The sequence below is a fragment of the Gymnodraco acuticeps genome, unplaced genomic scaffold, assembly GCF_902827175.1.
Source record: "Gymnodraco acuticeps unplaced genomic scaffold, fGymAcu1.1, whole genome shotgun sequence".
NCBI lineage: Eukaryota > Metazoa > Chordata > Actinopteri > Perciformes > Bathydraconidae > Gymnodraco > Gymnodraco acuticeps.
Window position 1 is genome coordinate 117,793 of NW_022991932.1, and position 15,754 is coordinate 133,546.

At 40.0% G+C, this 15,754-nt stretch overlaps 1 protein-coding gene across 1 annotated transcript in view; it reads right to left on the reverse strand.

Annotated features, from left to right (window-relative positions):
* Positions 1-495: 495 nt before the first annotated feature.
* The window catches only part of col9a1a (collagen, type IX, alpha 1a), a 32,758-nt gene continuing 17,499 nt past the window's right edge, over positions 496-15,754 (reverse strand). Inside the window, 9 exon segments of the mRNA XM_034200242.1 lie at positions 496-1,246; positions 2,563-2,640; positions 5,494-5,682; positions 7,199-7,253; positions 10,062-10,208; positions 10,972-11,004; positions 11,221-11,265; positions 12,587-12,622; positions 13,920-13,991. Coding sequence (XP_034056133.1) covers positions 1,041-1,246; positions 2,563-2,640; positions 5,494-5,682; positions 7,199-7,253; positions 10,062-10,208; positions 10,972-11,004; positions 11,221-11,265; positions 12,587-12,622; positions 13,920-13,991 — 861 coding nt within the window. The 3' untranslated portion in view covers positions 496-1,040.

Below are 15,754 nucleotides of genomic sequence, written 5' to 3' on the forward strand. Positions count from 1 at the left end.
TGAGACAGCATATATCAATATTATAATCTGATATTAAATCATTTACCAATATTGCTGTCTCCAGCGCTTTCGAACGGCAATGTCCGTGGCTGTCTCCTCCTGATTGGTGGAGTTGGCGCAATAGCCGTAGCACCACTTCTGTGACATCAGAGAAGTGTTCAAATCTGGATCAGTCTGTATCAGATCCGTTGCAACCCCTTTTTAAGAGATTTGGGTATGGAGGAAAAGAGAGAGGGTTGTGTTTTCTGACATTGGCGAGTTCCCTGACACACCGGGGACACATATTCATGTATCAAAGACGTACAAAAGTGCATTTTGCATGATAGGTCCCCTTTAAAGATTCAAAATCTACTTTTCTTGGCATTATCTTCATAGCTGGATCATCAGGTTTTATAGGAATAATTCTCAAAGCTGTTGATCAAAGAAATTCATTTTTAATTCGATGTTCTTTCTTACTCTGTCCTGGTTGTTTTTGCCCATACAAAACATGCAAGAGGTTATCAAAATGTGTTTATTTCCTCCTTTGTACAACTCGTAGATGTCACCTTGAATCTTGATATAATAAATAAGAAGTCATATAAAACTGTCAGAGAGGTTTCCACACATCGCCGCCCTCCATTCACAAAAACAACAGTCGCCATGACAGAGAAATTATCAAACATATCCTCCATTTAGAGGCACAGCGGGGGTTAAAGTGGAATAACAACACAGATACTCACAAACAAAATGGACGTCATCCAGCTGTATAATTTGCGTATTGACACATTTACATAAAAATACAGATAAACGTTTGTCTCGTTGCTTTCATAGGAATGTTTGAATCAGTGAATTCTTCATTTCGCTAATTGTACAGTACAGAGATGGCAAAGAGTGAGGTAAAAATGAAACTTTTTTTTATGTAAAGGAGTTTCAGATGTTTCAGTGTCCACCTCCATGTCAAACTCAAAAAGATGGCTTCAAGAGAACAAAATTACTTTCCAAATTAAAGACAAAATGAACTTCCGTGGATGTTTTTCCTCCAGTCTTTCAGTTCCCCCTCCTCACATTTCATTGGGACCCTTCATGCTGGAGTCCTTTGCAGAAACAGGCGCTGCCACCATGGGCAGGATGCACTGAGACGACTCGCACCATCCGGTAACACCGGCAGGACCAGGAGGACCGGGAACGCCCAACATACCGGGAACACCGCGGGGTCCTCTCATCCCCTCACGGCCGTCCTTACCGTACGCCGGTCGCCCCGAATTACCTGAGAGAAGATTAAAGAGAACATAATAAGGTAAAGGTCACCTATTAGCCTATAGCTAGCAAAGATTTATCCAGGGGTAGATCCCTCATGCAACAGATGTACGTCAGTAACAGGGTCCCTCATTCATACTTTCTGGATATGTCCAAATCTTCATAATTATTGGACGTCTATATTTGATACATTTTCTAAGATCTTTAGAGTAAAATGTACCCATTCTCCTCTTACTGCAATTTTTGGAGGCGTCCCGGACGACGTTGTCCTTTCCAGACATTATTCAAACGCTGTTGCTTGTGCTAGGCGACTTATACTTATGAGGTGGAAGGCGTCTCCCACTCATGTCCAGTGGGTGACAGGACTTATGAAGTTTCTACACATGGAGAAAATAAGGTGTACTTTGGGCGGCTTCACGTGCACATTTTATAGGTTGTTCAGGTGTACATCAGTATGTAGTGTCTCTACTTTAAAGAGTCCTCTCCTGCTGATGTTCAGGTGTATATCAGTATGTAGTGTCTCTACTTTAAAGAGTCCTCTCCTGCTGATGTTCAGGTGTATATCAGCATGTAGTGTCTCTACTTTAAAGAGTCCTCTCCTGCTGATGTTCAGGTGTATATCAGTATGTAGTGTCTCTACTTTAAAGAGTCCTCTCCTGCTGATGTTCAGGTGTACATCAGTATGTAGTGTCTCTACTTTAAAGAGTCCTCTCCTGCTGATGTTCAGGTTGTATATCAGTATGTGGTTGTCTCTACTTTAAAGAGTCCTCTCCTGCTGATGTTCAGGTGTATATCAGTATGTAGTGTCTCTACTTTAAAGAGTCCTCTCCTGCTGATGTTCAGGTGTATATCAGTATGTAGTGTCTCTACATGTCTCCATGCTTTAATGTTCAAAAAGCTCTTCATTTGTCTCATACTGCCTGTGCTGCAGCACCTCTTTTCACCCTCTGTCTGAAACCAGAACTACGAACATTACGCTAAAAACTGTGAAATTATCAAAAACACTCCAAGTTGTGTTTTTTTATTTGATCCCTTTCTGAACTAATCACTACAAACTGATGACTGTTGAATAAAGCTGAGTGTGTTGATGTGTTGATGCAGCACAATCAGATATTGAGGATATTTCCATTCTATTTTATTTGTATTTACTTGCACTATTTTAACTATTGTATCTGTGTTATTGTGTTGCACTGTTGGAGGAGCCTGTGACCTAACATTTTCATTGACATATCTACACTGTAGCTATGAACACATGACGATAAAATACTTGAATATTGAGGACATTTCATTCTAAAATCAGATTTCTTCGTCATGCTTTTCTTTTACCTTGTTGACCGGTTGCTCCGGGTGCTCCTTTGGGTCCTCTCAATACGGGTCCTCTGTCCCCTCGGTCTCCCACGTCACCTGAAGACAGGAAACACAACCATCACCACGAGGATACACGTAATTAAAGTTTCCATATTTAGCTGAGTTCGAGCTGAGGCTTCACACCTCATCTGCTGCTTCATTAACATCAACGTGACCTGATTCTTCCCTGAGGGGGTCAGTCAGGACAGGATATCAAAATGAGGTAATACAAATATGCATCTGAAGCTCCTTGACAAAATACATTATTGTAATTAAGATCATTACTACTATTTTATTAAAAATGTTAGTTGCTACTAATTGTTTTACCTCATATCAACAGTACATTCTCATTGATTAGAGAGGCACAGTAGGGAGGTTTAATCCAACGACCTCACAGTCACATACGGGTGGTTTGCAGAGGTGGGAAGTAGTGGAGTACAAATACTTCATTACTTAAGTACATCTTTCTGTTATCAGTACTTTACTCCACTACTTATTTTTCTGAAGACTTCTTACTTTGACTTCTTACATGTTGAACACAAATACCTGTACTTTCTACTTCTTACATGTTGAACACAAATACCTGTACTTTCTACTTCTTACATTTTGAACACAAATACCTGTACTTTCTACTTCTTACATGTTGAACACAATACCTGTACTTTCTACTTCTTACATGTTGAACACAAATACCTGTACTTTCTTACTTCTTACATGTTGAACACAAATACCTGTACTTTCTACTTCTTACATGTTGAACACAATACCTGTACTTTCTACTTCTTACATGTTGAACACAAATACCTGTACTTTCTACTTCTTACATGTTGAACACAAATACCTGTACTTTCTACTTCTTACATGTTGAACACAAATACCTGTACTTTCTACTTCTTACATGTTGAACTCAAATACCTGTACTTTTCTTACTTCTTACATGTTGAACTCAAATACCTGTACTTTCTACTTCTTACATGTTGAACTCAAATACCTGTACTTTCTACTCTTACATGTTGAACACAAATACCTGTACTTTCTACTTCTTACATGTTGAACCCAAATACCTGTACTTTCTACTTCTTACATGTTGAACACAAATACCTGTACTTTCTACTTCTTACATGTTGAACTCAAATACCTGTACTTTCTACTTCTTACATGTTGAACCCAAATACCTGTACTTTCTACTTCTTACATGTTGAACACAAATACCTGTACTTTCTACTTCTTACATGTTGAACTCAAATACCTGTACTTTCTACTTCTTACATGTTGAACTCAAATACCTGTACTTTCTACTTCTTACATGTTGAACACAAATACCTGTACTTTCTACTTCTTACATGTTGAACTCAAATACCTGTACTTTCTACTTCTTACATGTTGAACTCAAATACCTGTACTTTCTACTTCTTACATGTTGAACACAAATACCTGTACTTTCTACTTCTTACATGTTGAACACAAATACCTGTACTTTCTACTTCTTACATGTGAACACAAATACCTGTACTTTCTACTTCTCACATGTTTGAACTCAAATACCTGTACTTTCTACTTCTCACATGTTGAACACAAATACCCTGTACTTTCTACTTCATACATGTTGAACTCAAATACCTGTACTTTCTACTTCTTACATGTTGAACCAAATACCTGTACTTTCTACTTCTCACATGTTGAACTCAAATACCTGTACTTTCTACTTCTTACATGTGAACACAAATACCTGTACTTTCTACTTCTTACATGTTGAACTCAAATACCTGTACTTTCTACTTCATACATGTTGAACTCAAATACCTGTACTTTCTACTTCTTACATGTTGAACTCAAATACCTGTACTTTCTACTTCTCACATGTTGAACACAAATACCTGTACTTTCTACTTCTTACATGTTGAACTCAAATACCTGTACTTTCTACTTCTTACATGTTGAACTCAAATACCTGTACTTTCTACTTCTTACATGTTGAACTCAAATACCTGTACTTTCTACTTCTTACATGTTGAACTCAAATACCTGTACTTTCTACTTCTTACATGTTGAACTCAAATACCTGTACTTTCTACTTCTCTCATTTTCCAAACAGCTGGTTCCTTTAGTCTGAATGTGTGTTTGGTGCGTGATCATTATTCTTTAGAGTCATTGCGTGCCTATTGATTTGAACACGATCCGTGTATCCATCATTTCCTGGTCTTCTCTAAAGAAGAGGGACCAATGGAAACGTTGTCATGTTGCCGTTGTTCAGCATGGAAACATTCATTAGCGAACAATGACATTATTGTTCTATTAATATAAAGGGAGGTCAGGTACTCTTTAAAACAGCTGCTAGTTATGGGTACTTTTTACTGAAGTACATTTCAAAGCCCTCTTTACTTTGACTTGAGAAATCAGCCAAACAGCTCGCTGCACCCTCGCTGCGAGGGGGACCCAAGTTCCCATCAGCAAAAACACGTGGGTTTGCTGTCCTGGCTCCAGGATGGTGGAATGAGCTCCCCATTGACATCAGGACAGCAGAAAGCTTGCACACCTTCCGGCGCAGACTGAAAACTCATCTCTTTCGACTCCAATTCGAGCGATAGAACTATTAACAAAGCACTTATATACTAATAAAGGGCTGGCTTATCTAAAGCCAGTTGAGTAGCACTTGAAATGTTTTGGCTCTATGAAACCTGATGTACTTATGATTCTGTTTTCTTCAAGTTTGTATTTTGTTGGTCGAACGCACTTATTGTAAGTCGCTTTGGATAAAAGCGTCAGCTAAATGTAATGTAATGTAAAAAAGAAGTTTAGTCAGTACTTCTACTTTCACCAGAGTATTTTTAAACACGAGTATCTGTACTTCTACTTGAGTAAAGGATGTGTGCACTTTTGCCATCTCTGGTGGTTTGACGCTGATCTCACCTTTGGGTCCTTTTCGACCCAGTAGTCCAGCTGGACCCTTCAGACCGGGCAGTCCTCGGGACCCGCTGTGTCCGGGGAAACCGTTCTCTCCGCTGACTCCTTGAGGTCCAGGGGGGCCAGGGGGGCCGGGCAGACCTGAGTCTCCTGACTCAGGTCTGCTCAGACTGGCTGCTAGCTGGGCCAGCTGATCTGTGGGAGAGGAGGACAGGGTGGACGTGGAAGAAGATGACATTCTTGATGTTCTTTGTGACAGTTGATCAATGGGGACTGTCCACGACACTATAAACAAATAAACTCAACTTAACTCAATTCTTCCAGGACAGCTTTAAAAGTCATAGCTTGTGTAGGGTGGTGCAGGAATGAGTTAGCTTTTTAGCCCTTCTGGGTTCATTTTTACTAAGTCAATGGTTTCTGAATGTGTTTTTTGTTGTTTGCCTGAAATAATGTCTGTGGTTAACTCAAGCTGCTCTGTGACACAGGAGGACAGGACGGACGTTTATATTGAGCAGAGGTTGAATAGAAACGTGTCTAACAGCAGCAGGTAGACAACACTTGGAGCAGAGGTTGAATAGAAACGTGTCTAACAGCAGCAGGTAGACAACACTTGGCTGAATCAAGAACACAATGACAGGTGGAGAAATTCCCATGTTTGTCATTTTGCAGGTGATTTTCTGCTTTTGGTAGATTTGTTTATACGTGGTCACAGCTGCCAGGATGGACATTCTATATTTGTTGTAACTTGTTTTATTTAAGGCAGTAACATAATATGTTCATTTGCTTCTTGACAAAGGTTACGGGTGAAATGTTTGACAGGAAATGCTTTTATTTTGAAGTGCAAGTATGTGTCCTGCTCATTCTCTTTCCTGTTTTGACTTGAAGTGAATACGAGTATGTCGAGTGCATTGTCTCTGTCTTCTACCGTTCTTGTTGGAAACGGTTACAATAATATAAAGAAAAAACGTTCAGTTTGGACTAGACTCGCTCTGTTCTTTATTCGAAGCTTCCATTACACAACAATATTCAGGAGAGGATGACACTGGTCCAGGGAAACTTAAAATATCACAGCTTTCACAGAGTGGTGTAGGAATGAGTCCTTAAACCTGGAAATGAGTTAGCATATTAGCACCTCTGGGTTCCTTTGTTTTGAAGTCAATGGCTCTTTGACTAGTGTTTGGTTAGAAGCCTGAAATAATGTCACAAGCTGAAGAGATGTTTAGGTTTTGTAATCAGTAAATACTGACTGATGAATTTTTAAGCTTCTATGTGACTTAAAAATAGAAGTTGCCAACAGGTAAGGTAAGGCAAGTGTATTTATATAACACCTTTCAGCACACGGCAATTCAAAGCTTTACAAAATAAAATAAAAGTAGAGACCATATTTAACGTCTTCATGCCGAACATTAGCCGCCTTTAGCTTAGCTAATGTGACCGTGCTGTAGTTCCTTTGTAGCGTAATGTTAGCTATTCACTTCTGGAGATTGTTTTTATGCTTAAACTATTTGGTGGGGATTATCCTGCTGGACTAAACCTGTCAGCAACATAAACGTTTGTTTGACACAGATCTTATTTTCTACAATATTCCAAAATTCAATGGGAAAATCCCTTTTTGTCGAGGGACCCCCTGCCACGCTATCTTACATTTTGATTGTGATTTAAATTCTTGATGAGTATGGCACAAATCAAACAGAAAGTGAAAAACACTTACCTTGCATTACCCTCATGCAGACCTGTCTGATGTGAGTATCTGTTGGAGTTTTCCCCTGAAAACCACACATTGATAGTGATCAGCTGTAAGTCATGCTGTATTATAATGGGACACATCACATGCAAACATGGCCGTGAGGTCTTTAGCAAACCAAATATATATAGTTCCATAAAAGTTATACTTCATATAAAACATCTCTAAATATTCTGTAAATGATGTTAAATATTGAAACAAACCTTCCTGTTTAATACTATTTTCTTACTTATTTTTCGGGGTTACCTTGGTTGCTGATTGGCTAATGGTTACACAAGACAAAACATCGTTATGACATCATAAAGTGGCCAAAATCTGATCAGCTCATTTTCAGACAGGTTTTTATAGAAATGGATCAAAAAGAGAGAGAATCTTTGTTCCTGAAACTTTCAGAGTCTCTTTCCACAGAGGGGACACATGTTGATGTAGAAGAGACATGAAGAAGAGGGGACACATGTTGATGTAGAAGATACATGAAGAAGAGGGGACACATGTTGATATAGAAGATACATGAAGAAGAGGGGACACATGTTGATGTAGGAGAGACATGAAGAAGAGGGGACACATGTTGATGTAGAAGAGACATGGAAGAAAGAGTATGTAGAAGAGACATGAAGAAGAGGGGACACATGTTGATGTAGAAGAGACATGAAGAAGAGGGGACACATGTTGATGTAGAAGAGACATGAAGAAGAGGGGACACATGTTGATGTAGAAGAGACATGAAGAAGAGGGGACACATGTTGATGTAGAAGAGACATGAAGAAGAGGGGACACATGTTGATGTAGAAGAGACATGAAGAAGAGGGGACACATGTTGATGTAGAAGAGACATTAAGAAGAGGGGACACATGTTGATGTAGAAGAGACATGAAGAAGAGGGGACACATGTTGATGTAGAAGAGACATGAAGAAGAGGGGACACATGTTGATGTAGAAGAGACATGAAGAAGAGGGGACACATGTTGATGTAGAAGAGACATGAAGAAGAGGGGACACATGTTGATGTAGAAGAGACATGAAGAAGAGGGACACATGTTGATGTAGAAGAGACATGAAGAAGAGGGGACACATGTTGATGTAGAAGAGAATGAAGAAGAGGGGACACATGTTGATGTAGAAGAGACATGAAGAAGAGGGGACACATGTTGATGTAGAAGAGACATGAAGAGAGGGGACACATGTGATGTAGAAGAGACATGAAGAAGAGGGGACACATGTTGATGTAGAAGAGACATGAAGAAGAGGGGACACATGTTGATGTAGAAGAGACATGAAGAAGAGGGGACAACATGTTGATGTAGAAGAGACATGAAGAAGAGGGGACACATGTTGATGTAGAAGAGACATGAAGAAGAGGGGACACATGTTGATGTAGAAGAGACATGAAGAAGAGGGGACACATGTTGATGTAGAAGAGACATGAAGAAGAGGGGACACATGTTTGATGTAGAAGAGACATGAAGAAGAGGGGACACATGTGATGTAGAGAAGAGACATGAAGAAAGAGGGGACACATGTTGATGTAGGAGAGACATGAAGAAGAGGGGACACATGTTGATGTAGAAGAGACATGAAGAAGAGGGGACACATGTTGATGTAGAAGAGACATGAAGAAGAGGGGACACATGTTGATAGTAGAAGAGACATGAAGAAGAGGGGACACATGTTGATGTAGAAGAGACATGAGGAGAGGGGACACATGTTGATGTAGAAGAGACATGAAGAAGAGGGGACACATGTTGATGTAGAAGAGACATGAAGAAGAGGGGACACATGTTGATATAGAAGAGACATGAAGAAGAGGGGACACATGTTGATGTAGAAGAGACATGAAGAAGAGGGGACACATGTTGATGTAGAAGAGACATGAAGAAGAGGGGACACATGTTGATGTAGAAGAGACATGAAGAAGAGGGGACACATGTTGATGTAGAAGAGACATGAAGAAGAGGGGACACATGTTGATGTAGAAGAGACATGAAGAAGAGGGGACACATGTTGATGTAGAAGAGACATGAAGAAGAGGGGACACATGTTGATGTAGAAGAGACATGAAGAAGAGGGGACACATGTTGATGTAGAAGAGACATGAAGAAGAGGGGACACATGTTGATGTAGAAGAGACATGAAGAAGAGGGGACACATGTTGATGTAGAAGAGACATGAAGAAGAGGGGACACATGTTGATGTAGAAGAGACATGAAGAAGAGGGGACACATGTTGATGTAGAAGAGACATGAAGAAGAGGGGACACATGTTGATGTAGAAGAGACATGAAGAAGAGGGGACACATGTTGATGTAGAAGAGACATGAAGAAGAGGGGACACATGTTGATGTAGAAGAGACATGAAGAAGAGGGGACACTGTTGATGTAGAAGAGACATGAAGAAGAGGGGACACATGTTGATGTAGAAGAGACATGAAGAAGAGGGGACACATGTTGATGTAGAAGAGACATGAAGAAGAGGGGACACATGTTGATGTAGAAGAGACATGAAGAAGAGGGGACACATGTTGATGAAGAAGAGGGGACACATGTTGATGTAGAAGAGACATGAAGAAAGGGGACACATGTTGATGTAGAAGAGACATGAAGAAGAGGGGACACATGTTGATGTAGAAGAGACATGAAGAAAAGGGGACACATGTTGATGTAGAAGAGACATGGAGAAGAGGGGACACATGTTGATGTAGAAGAGACATGAAGAAGAGGGGACACATGTTGATGTAGAAGAGACATGAAGAAAAGGGGACACATGTTGATGTAGAAGAGACATGGAGAAGTGGATTTTGCATAATAGGTGACCTTTAAGAAAACCGTCCTACCGCTGGTCCCTGAGTCCCCGTTAGTCCCGGTACTCCCATGTCTCCCTGCATGCCTCGTGGTCCGGATTGACCCTCTTTTCCATCTTTTCCCGGCTGTCCTCGGCCGCCCTCTGGTCCTTTGTTTCCTGTTTCTCCTGGTTGGCCTGTCTGTTATCAACAGCAGCAGGTAGACACAAAGGATTATTATAGGGTTAGCTGATGTGAGAGGTGGAGAAACAGATTATTTTATATTATATAAAGTCAATATTTTCTTTATTATTTTTTTTAATGTAATTTGATATCACTCCATAGTTGTTTGGTTTGTCTTTGTAGTTGATTTCTGTCTCTTTGCAGTTGATTTTCTGCTTTTGATAGATTTGTTATTACATTACATTACATGTCATTTGTTAGACTAAGATTTGCTTACATACATTTAATACTGTGGACAATCCCCACATGTCGTTGTGTCTCAGGGACACAACGACATGCTGACTGCAGTGGGACTCAAACTTGCTACCCCCTGATTCGAAGTCCAGCACACTATCCACTGAGCCACAGCCTCCCCTGTTATGTTTACTTGTGGTCATTGAATCTGTTGGTACTCTCTTTGTGAGACATGTTGGGCCCCTTGGCCTGTGTCCATATTCTCAAATAACAAAAGAAAGGCAAGATCAATAAATAAGAAGGAAAGGCTTTTCTTCAGGAGTTGCTGTTGTTTAAAAATACCTAATCCAAACAATAGATTTATCAAGAAGCATCAGCTGTTCATGTAAAATCCTAAATGTCCTGCAGCTGCTTCACAGTTCCATCTCCCTTAACTCCAAACTGCAGCAACGAGGTTATGCTCCCAAAAAATCACGACGTATCCAGTGACTGAATTATATCTGAAGAGTCGTGATTTGGTTAGGATGTTTTGTTTATGTGAACTTACCGATCCTTTCTCTCCTGCTTCTCCTTGTTCTCCCTGAAAGGAAAAAGATACATTGATAAGCACTTTTGTCTGCAGAGAGTTTGTAGAAGTGTTGCTGCAGAGTGAAAGATAAATCGTATGTTTATACACTTTTTTCATCCTAATTATGTCACTTTTTAACATAAGTTTTATTCCTCACAACAATGCATTGAGACTTCATGAAAACCAAAGCAGAAAAAGTCTGTCAGTTATCTTTTGCTGATTCCTCACCAGTTCTCCAACAGTTCCTGGAGTTCCTTCAGCACCTGCAGCTCCCTGAAATAAAAAGTACATGACATGATTAATGTTGGCTCTTAATGGAGAGCCATTAAACACTGAACAGCAGTGGCGTCGCCTGGCCTGGGCATTCGGGGCTTTAGCCCCCAATGTTTTTTCTGTAGCCCCGGACAATTCTCCCTCCAATAATATAATACATTAACCGTGATTTACGTGAACCTCATCATGACACAAGAGAGGACGGCAGGACTGTAATTTCCCGCGTTTCAGTGAAGGCAACAGAGGCAACACCCAGACCAATCATGAAGAGTTGCATGGAAAATAAACGTGTGCTTGTCATTCAAGCTCGGCTCATGATGTGTGTGGAAATAGGCAGTTAGTGTGATAGAGAGAGAGAGAGAGAGAGAGAGAGAGAGAAGAGAGAGAGAGAGAGAGAGAGAGAGAGAGGGAGAGAAGAGAGAGAGAGAGAGAGAGGAGAGAGAGAGAGAGAGAGACGGAGAGAGACTGAAGGAGGAAGACAGGGAGAGACAGGAGAGACGGACTAGTTATGACAGGGGAGCTCATTTCTCCATTATGAGAGTTTTTATCTTTATACTTGATCATCTCCGGTGCCCGTGTTGTTAGCATCTGGTTAGCTAGCTGCACTAATGGACATAAGGAGCTGTTTGTTCCACAACAAGCTGGAGGAGAGCTCTCCTGTCAGACTGAGAGGCTCAGGTGAGCTAAAGGACTCTCAGAGTGTTAGATGGTTAACTTTAGTCTAAGTTATCTCAGTGGGTCTCAAACGGTTTGGTCACAAATTATTCAGAAGATTATTTCCGCGGCACACCTTCATATGATCATTATAAAAAAAATAAGAGAATAAAGGAAAAACAGTTATGAAATATTATATGGCAGTAAAACAAGAATAGAGTTTAAAATGGGAGTGATTTGTAAAAATATCCATAAAGAAAAAGAAAATCTGTTTACAGTTCTGTTTCATCTGGGTGTTGAGAGATGTATCCATAGATCTCTTAATGTTGCTCTCAAAGTGCACCAGATTGATGCTTTTAACTTCAATATTTAAAAAAAATCGTCCCGGGGGAGCATCCCCCCGGACCCCCTTAGAGGAGGTGAGGTCCGCCCCCCACTCAAAAAAGTAGCACTTTACCCCTGCCTATATGCCGTGAGCTGATTATCACCCTTCATTCAGGTGTACTGTATGTGTGCGTGTGGGGAGTGTTGCAGTAGAAAATTCCACTGTAGCGCCGCAGCCGCCGCCACTGTGGGCTAAGCCCCGAATGTTTTCAGGTCCAGGCGACGCCCCTGCTTAACAGTAATCTAAGTTTGAATTAGAGGTGTTAAAACGTATGAAACATACCTGATCTCCCTGTGGACCATCAACACCAACTGCACCCTGAGGGAGGAGAACATAACATGTTGACATCAACAGAATTCTCAACAACATCAGTAAAAACAACAATATAACATCAACATGTGGGGTATGAAATACACTTTTATATATATACGCTTTTCAGTTATTGAAAATGGCTCATGGCTTCACCTGTAAACGGACAGTTCACCTCAAAATAAAAGAAACCCCCTTTTTTTAACCTGTTATTCTATTTAAGTCTAGAAGTTGTTGATGTGTGTCGATGAGTGTTGGAGTTATCTACCTCAGAGATGTCTTCTTTCTCTCAGCATTTTACAGAAATCATATCCAGTTACTGAAGATAATCTATGTACATTGTTGTGGAACTATTTTCTTTCTACCAAGCTCCCCCCATCGACTGTATCAGTGTGCAGCAGAAAGCATGTATGGACAGGAAGCTTGTGATATTGGGAGATGTAAACATAAACATTGAGGAGTCCTCTTTGTCTAAGCTTTAATATTAGGTGAGCTCTGTGTAGATTAGTAGAGGCACGCATCCTAAAAAGAAAATCCCAAAGGATACTTCTCACAACATGTCTGTAGATTATCTTGAGTAACCGGGTCATGATTTCTTTGAAAGATACTTTGCTGTTGAGGTTTCCAATAGCATTTGCTTTTTTAGCACCACAAGCAGAGTGTAATGTCGTTTTATTATATTCCAGACTACAGACATCTCTTCGGCCGATATATTCAACACTCATCAACTCACACAAAAGCATTACAGGTAAGGGATGTCACAATACCAGAAATGTAGTTGTGAATTTCCGTACTCAATTAGATTTTGGAATAAAAACAAATCAAATCAAGTTTTATTTATATAGCACATTTTTAAACGATTTTTGGTCGAGCCAAAGTGCTGTACATATAATAAAAATAGCCTACAGTAGAGACACTTTACAACAAATACAACAGCACAGATTGTTCAGAATATCAGATGAGAAAAACGACACCCTCTGTCCTTAGACCCTCACATCGTACAAGGAAAAACTTCCGGAGAAAAACCATACATAATAAATCCCACATACTTCGAAATATACACCCTTTAAAAGCATTTGCTTACTGGTGTTTGTTAGGAAGTTACACAGGTTTAAATTCCCTCTCTAATGTCTATTTTCTTTTGCCGTGAAAACGTCTCCTTCAAACATCTGTCTTCATTTAAGTTACAAGTATCGGTCCTTGTGAAATTCTACAGGTGAAAGGAAAACGTGTTTTGGTTTTTGTGTTGAACTGTCCCTTTAAAGTTAATCTTTGCTTTTTCAAGTATCATTTTTGTGTCTCTTACCCTCTCGCCCTTCTGCCCAAGATACCCAGCAGGACCAGGAAGTCCGGGCAGGCCGGGGTCCCCTTTACCTCCCTGTAAAAACACACAGAAATAAACAGTTTAATACATACTCAGAATCACAACACAAGGTCTGACTGTCTAAGAAAAGTCGCCTCCCTCCCCCACTTTAACCTGACCACATGCACAGAAAAAACCATTTCCAGCTTCACATCATCTGAAGGACCCCCCCTCCCAATTATCCACATATTTCTGGGTGGGTGTGGGCACTGATTGTGGCGTACAGTGGTCCGACAGGTTTTAGGCATTCCTGGGGAACAGAGAGCTCTTTCAGGGCTTCTTTTCCTGCCCGAATCCCCCCCTGAGCTGCAGGAAAAACCCCTTTGGGCCCTCAGATTTCTGCAACAAGAGGCCATTCATGCACGCTCCCCGACGGATTAGAGACTTAACTGCAGGGACAGAAGTTCATAAAGACCTGCTGCTGTTTAATAAAAGCATGGCAAGAGGATTCATTTCCCTGATACAAGGTTTATCTTGGTGAATGATCCTCGTGTTGAATAATACGTTCAGGATAGGAGATAGTGTTTATGGCTCGCTTTGTATTTCAGGGCCTTGATCTCTTAGTTTGAAGTATTCAGCAGCTGAACAGAGATGAAGGAGATTATAGTGTTTTGAATTCAGGTTAATCAAAATATATATTTTTCAGATTCTCGATCCAGTCATGTTCTAATTTTTTTGTATATTAGCATAATCCTATTGTTTTCCTCAAAGGTTTTATTAGTTTTCCCAAAGAAAGGAACGTTTTAAACGCTTTTTTTATTTGTGAGAACTTTAAAACTTAGTGGACAGATAGGATTTGACAACGTGATAAAAATTGCACCTTAATCAAGAACTTCCTCGTAGCTATGATCCAGTTTTTTTTGCCATGTAACAGTTCTCTTTTATTACATTTATATAGAGACTTTAGACTTTATCAGAGACGTTTTATACTATGATATGTAAGGATTGATGTCTGCAAGTGTAACAAATAGTTTGAGTGCTGAATGTAAAATGAATTTGTGTGATGAGCCGTTTATATATTTATTACCAATTTGGTATTTACTAAATGGTATTGCCGTAACCTTGTATTGTTTTAAAATAATATGTACATCTTACAGTGTTTCCCACAAATCTGAAATATACTTGTGTGGGTAGCCGAGAACAGGGCGGGGGGGGGTGCTAGTGGAGCACACTCATGAACTGTTTGCCAGAGTCTTGCAGCGGAGTTACTGCGGAGCGCATAAAGCAGACCCTTCACACGATAGCAGAGCGAACAGGTACAGGAGGGGTAGTTAATCGATCGCAGATGGTGTCGTGCTCGCGGACGGATCAAAAAAGATGAAACCTAAATGGGTCGCAAAATATACTTTGGCGGATGTTAAAGTCTATGTGTGGGAAACCCTGTCTTATACAGTAACTAATGTTTGGAGTACCACAGAGCTCTTTACTGGGGCCACACCCTTTTTTGAGAAGTTTTTTGATGTGCACCAGATTTGGATCAAATTAAGCATTGTTTATTTGTTGTATACTTAAACCAAAAGGATGTAATTAAATGCAAATATAAAAGCATGCATGGTTTACTTTTTATGACACTATTTACTTTATGCCGACCACTAACATGTGGCTTTTATCTATTACAGATTCACTATTAATATTTTCTAGTAGATGAAAGGACAAGATAATTACTTTTTCCTTGTTTCTCCATCTGTCACACGCAACATGTAAATATAATTTAATATATATATTTAGTGTCCTGGTTCTGGTAAATGGATTAAGGAGATGCTTTGTGTTCTGGCATA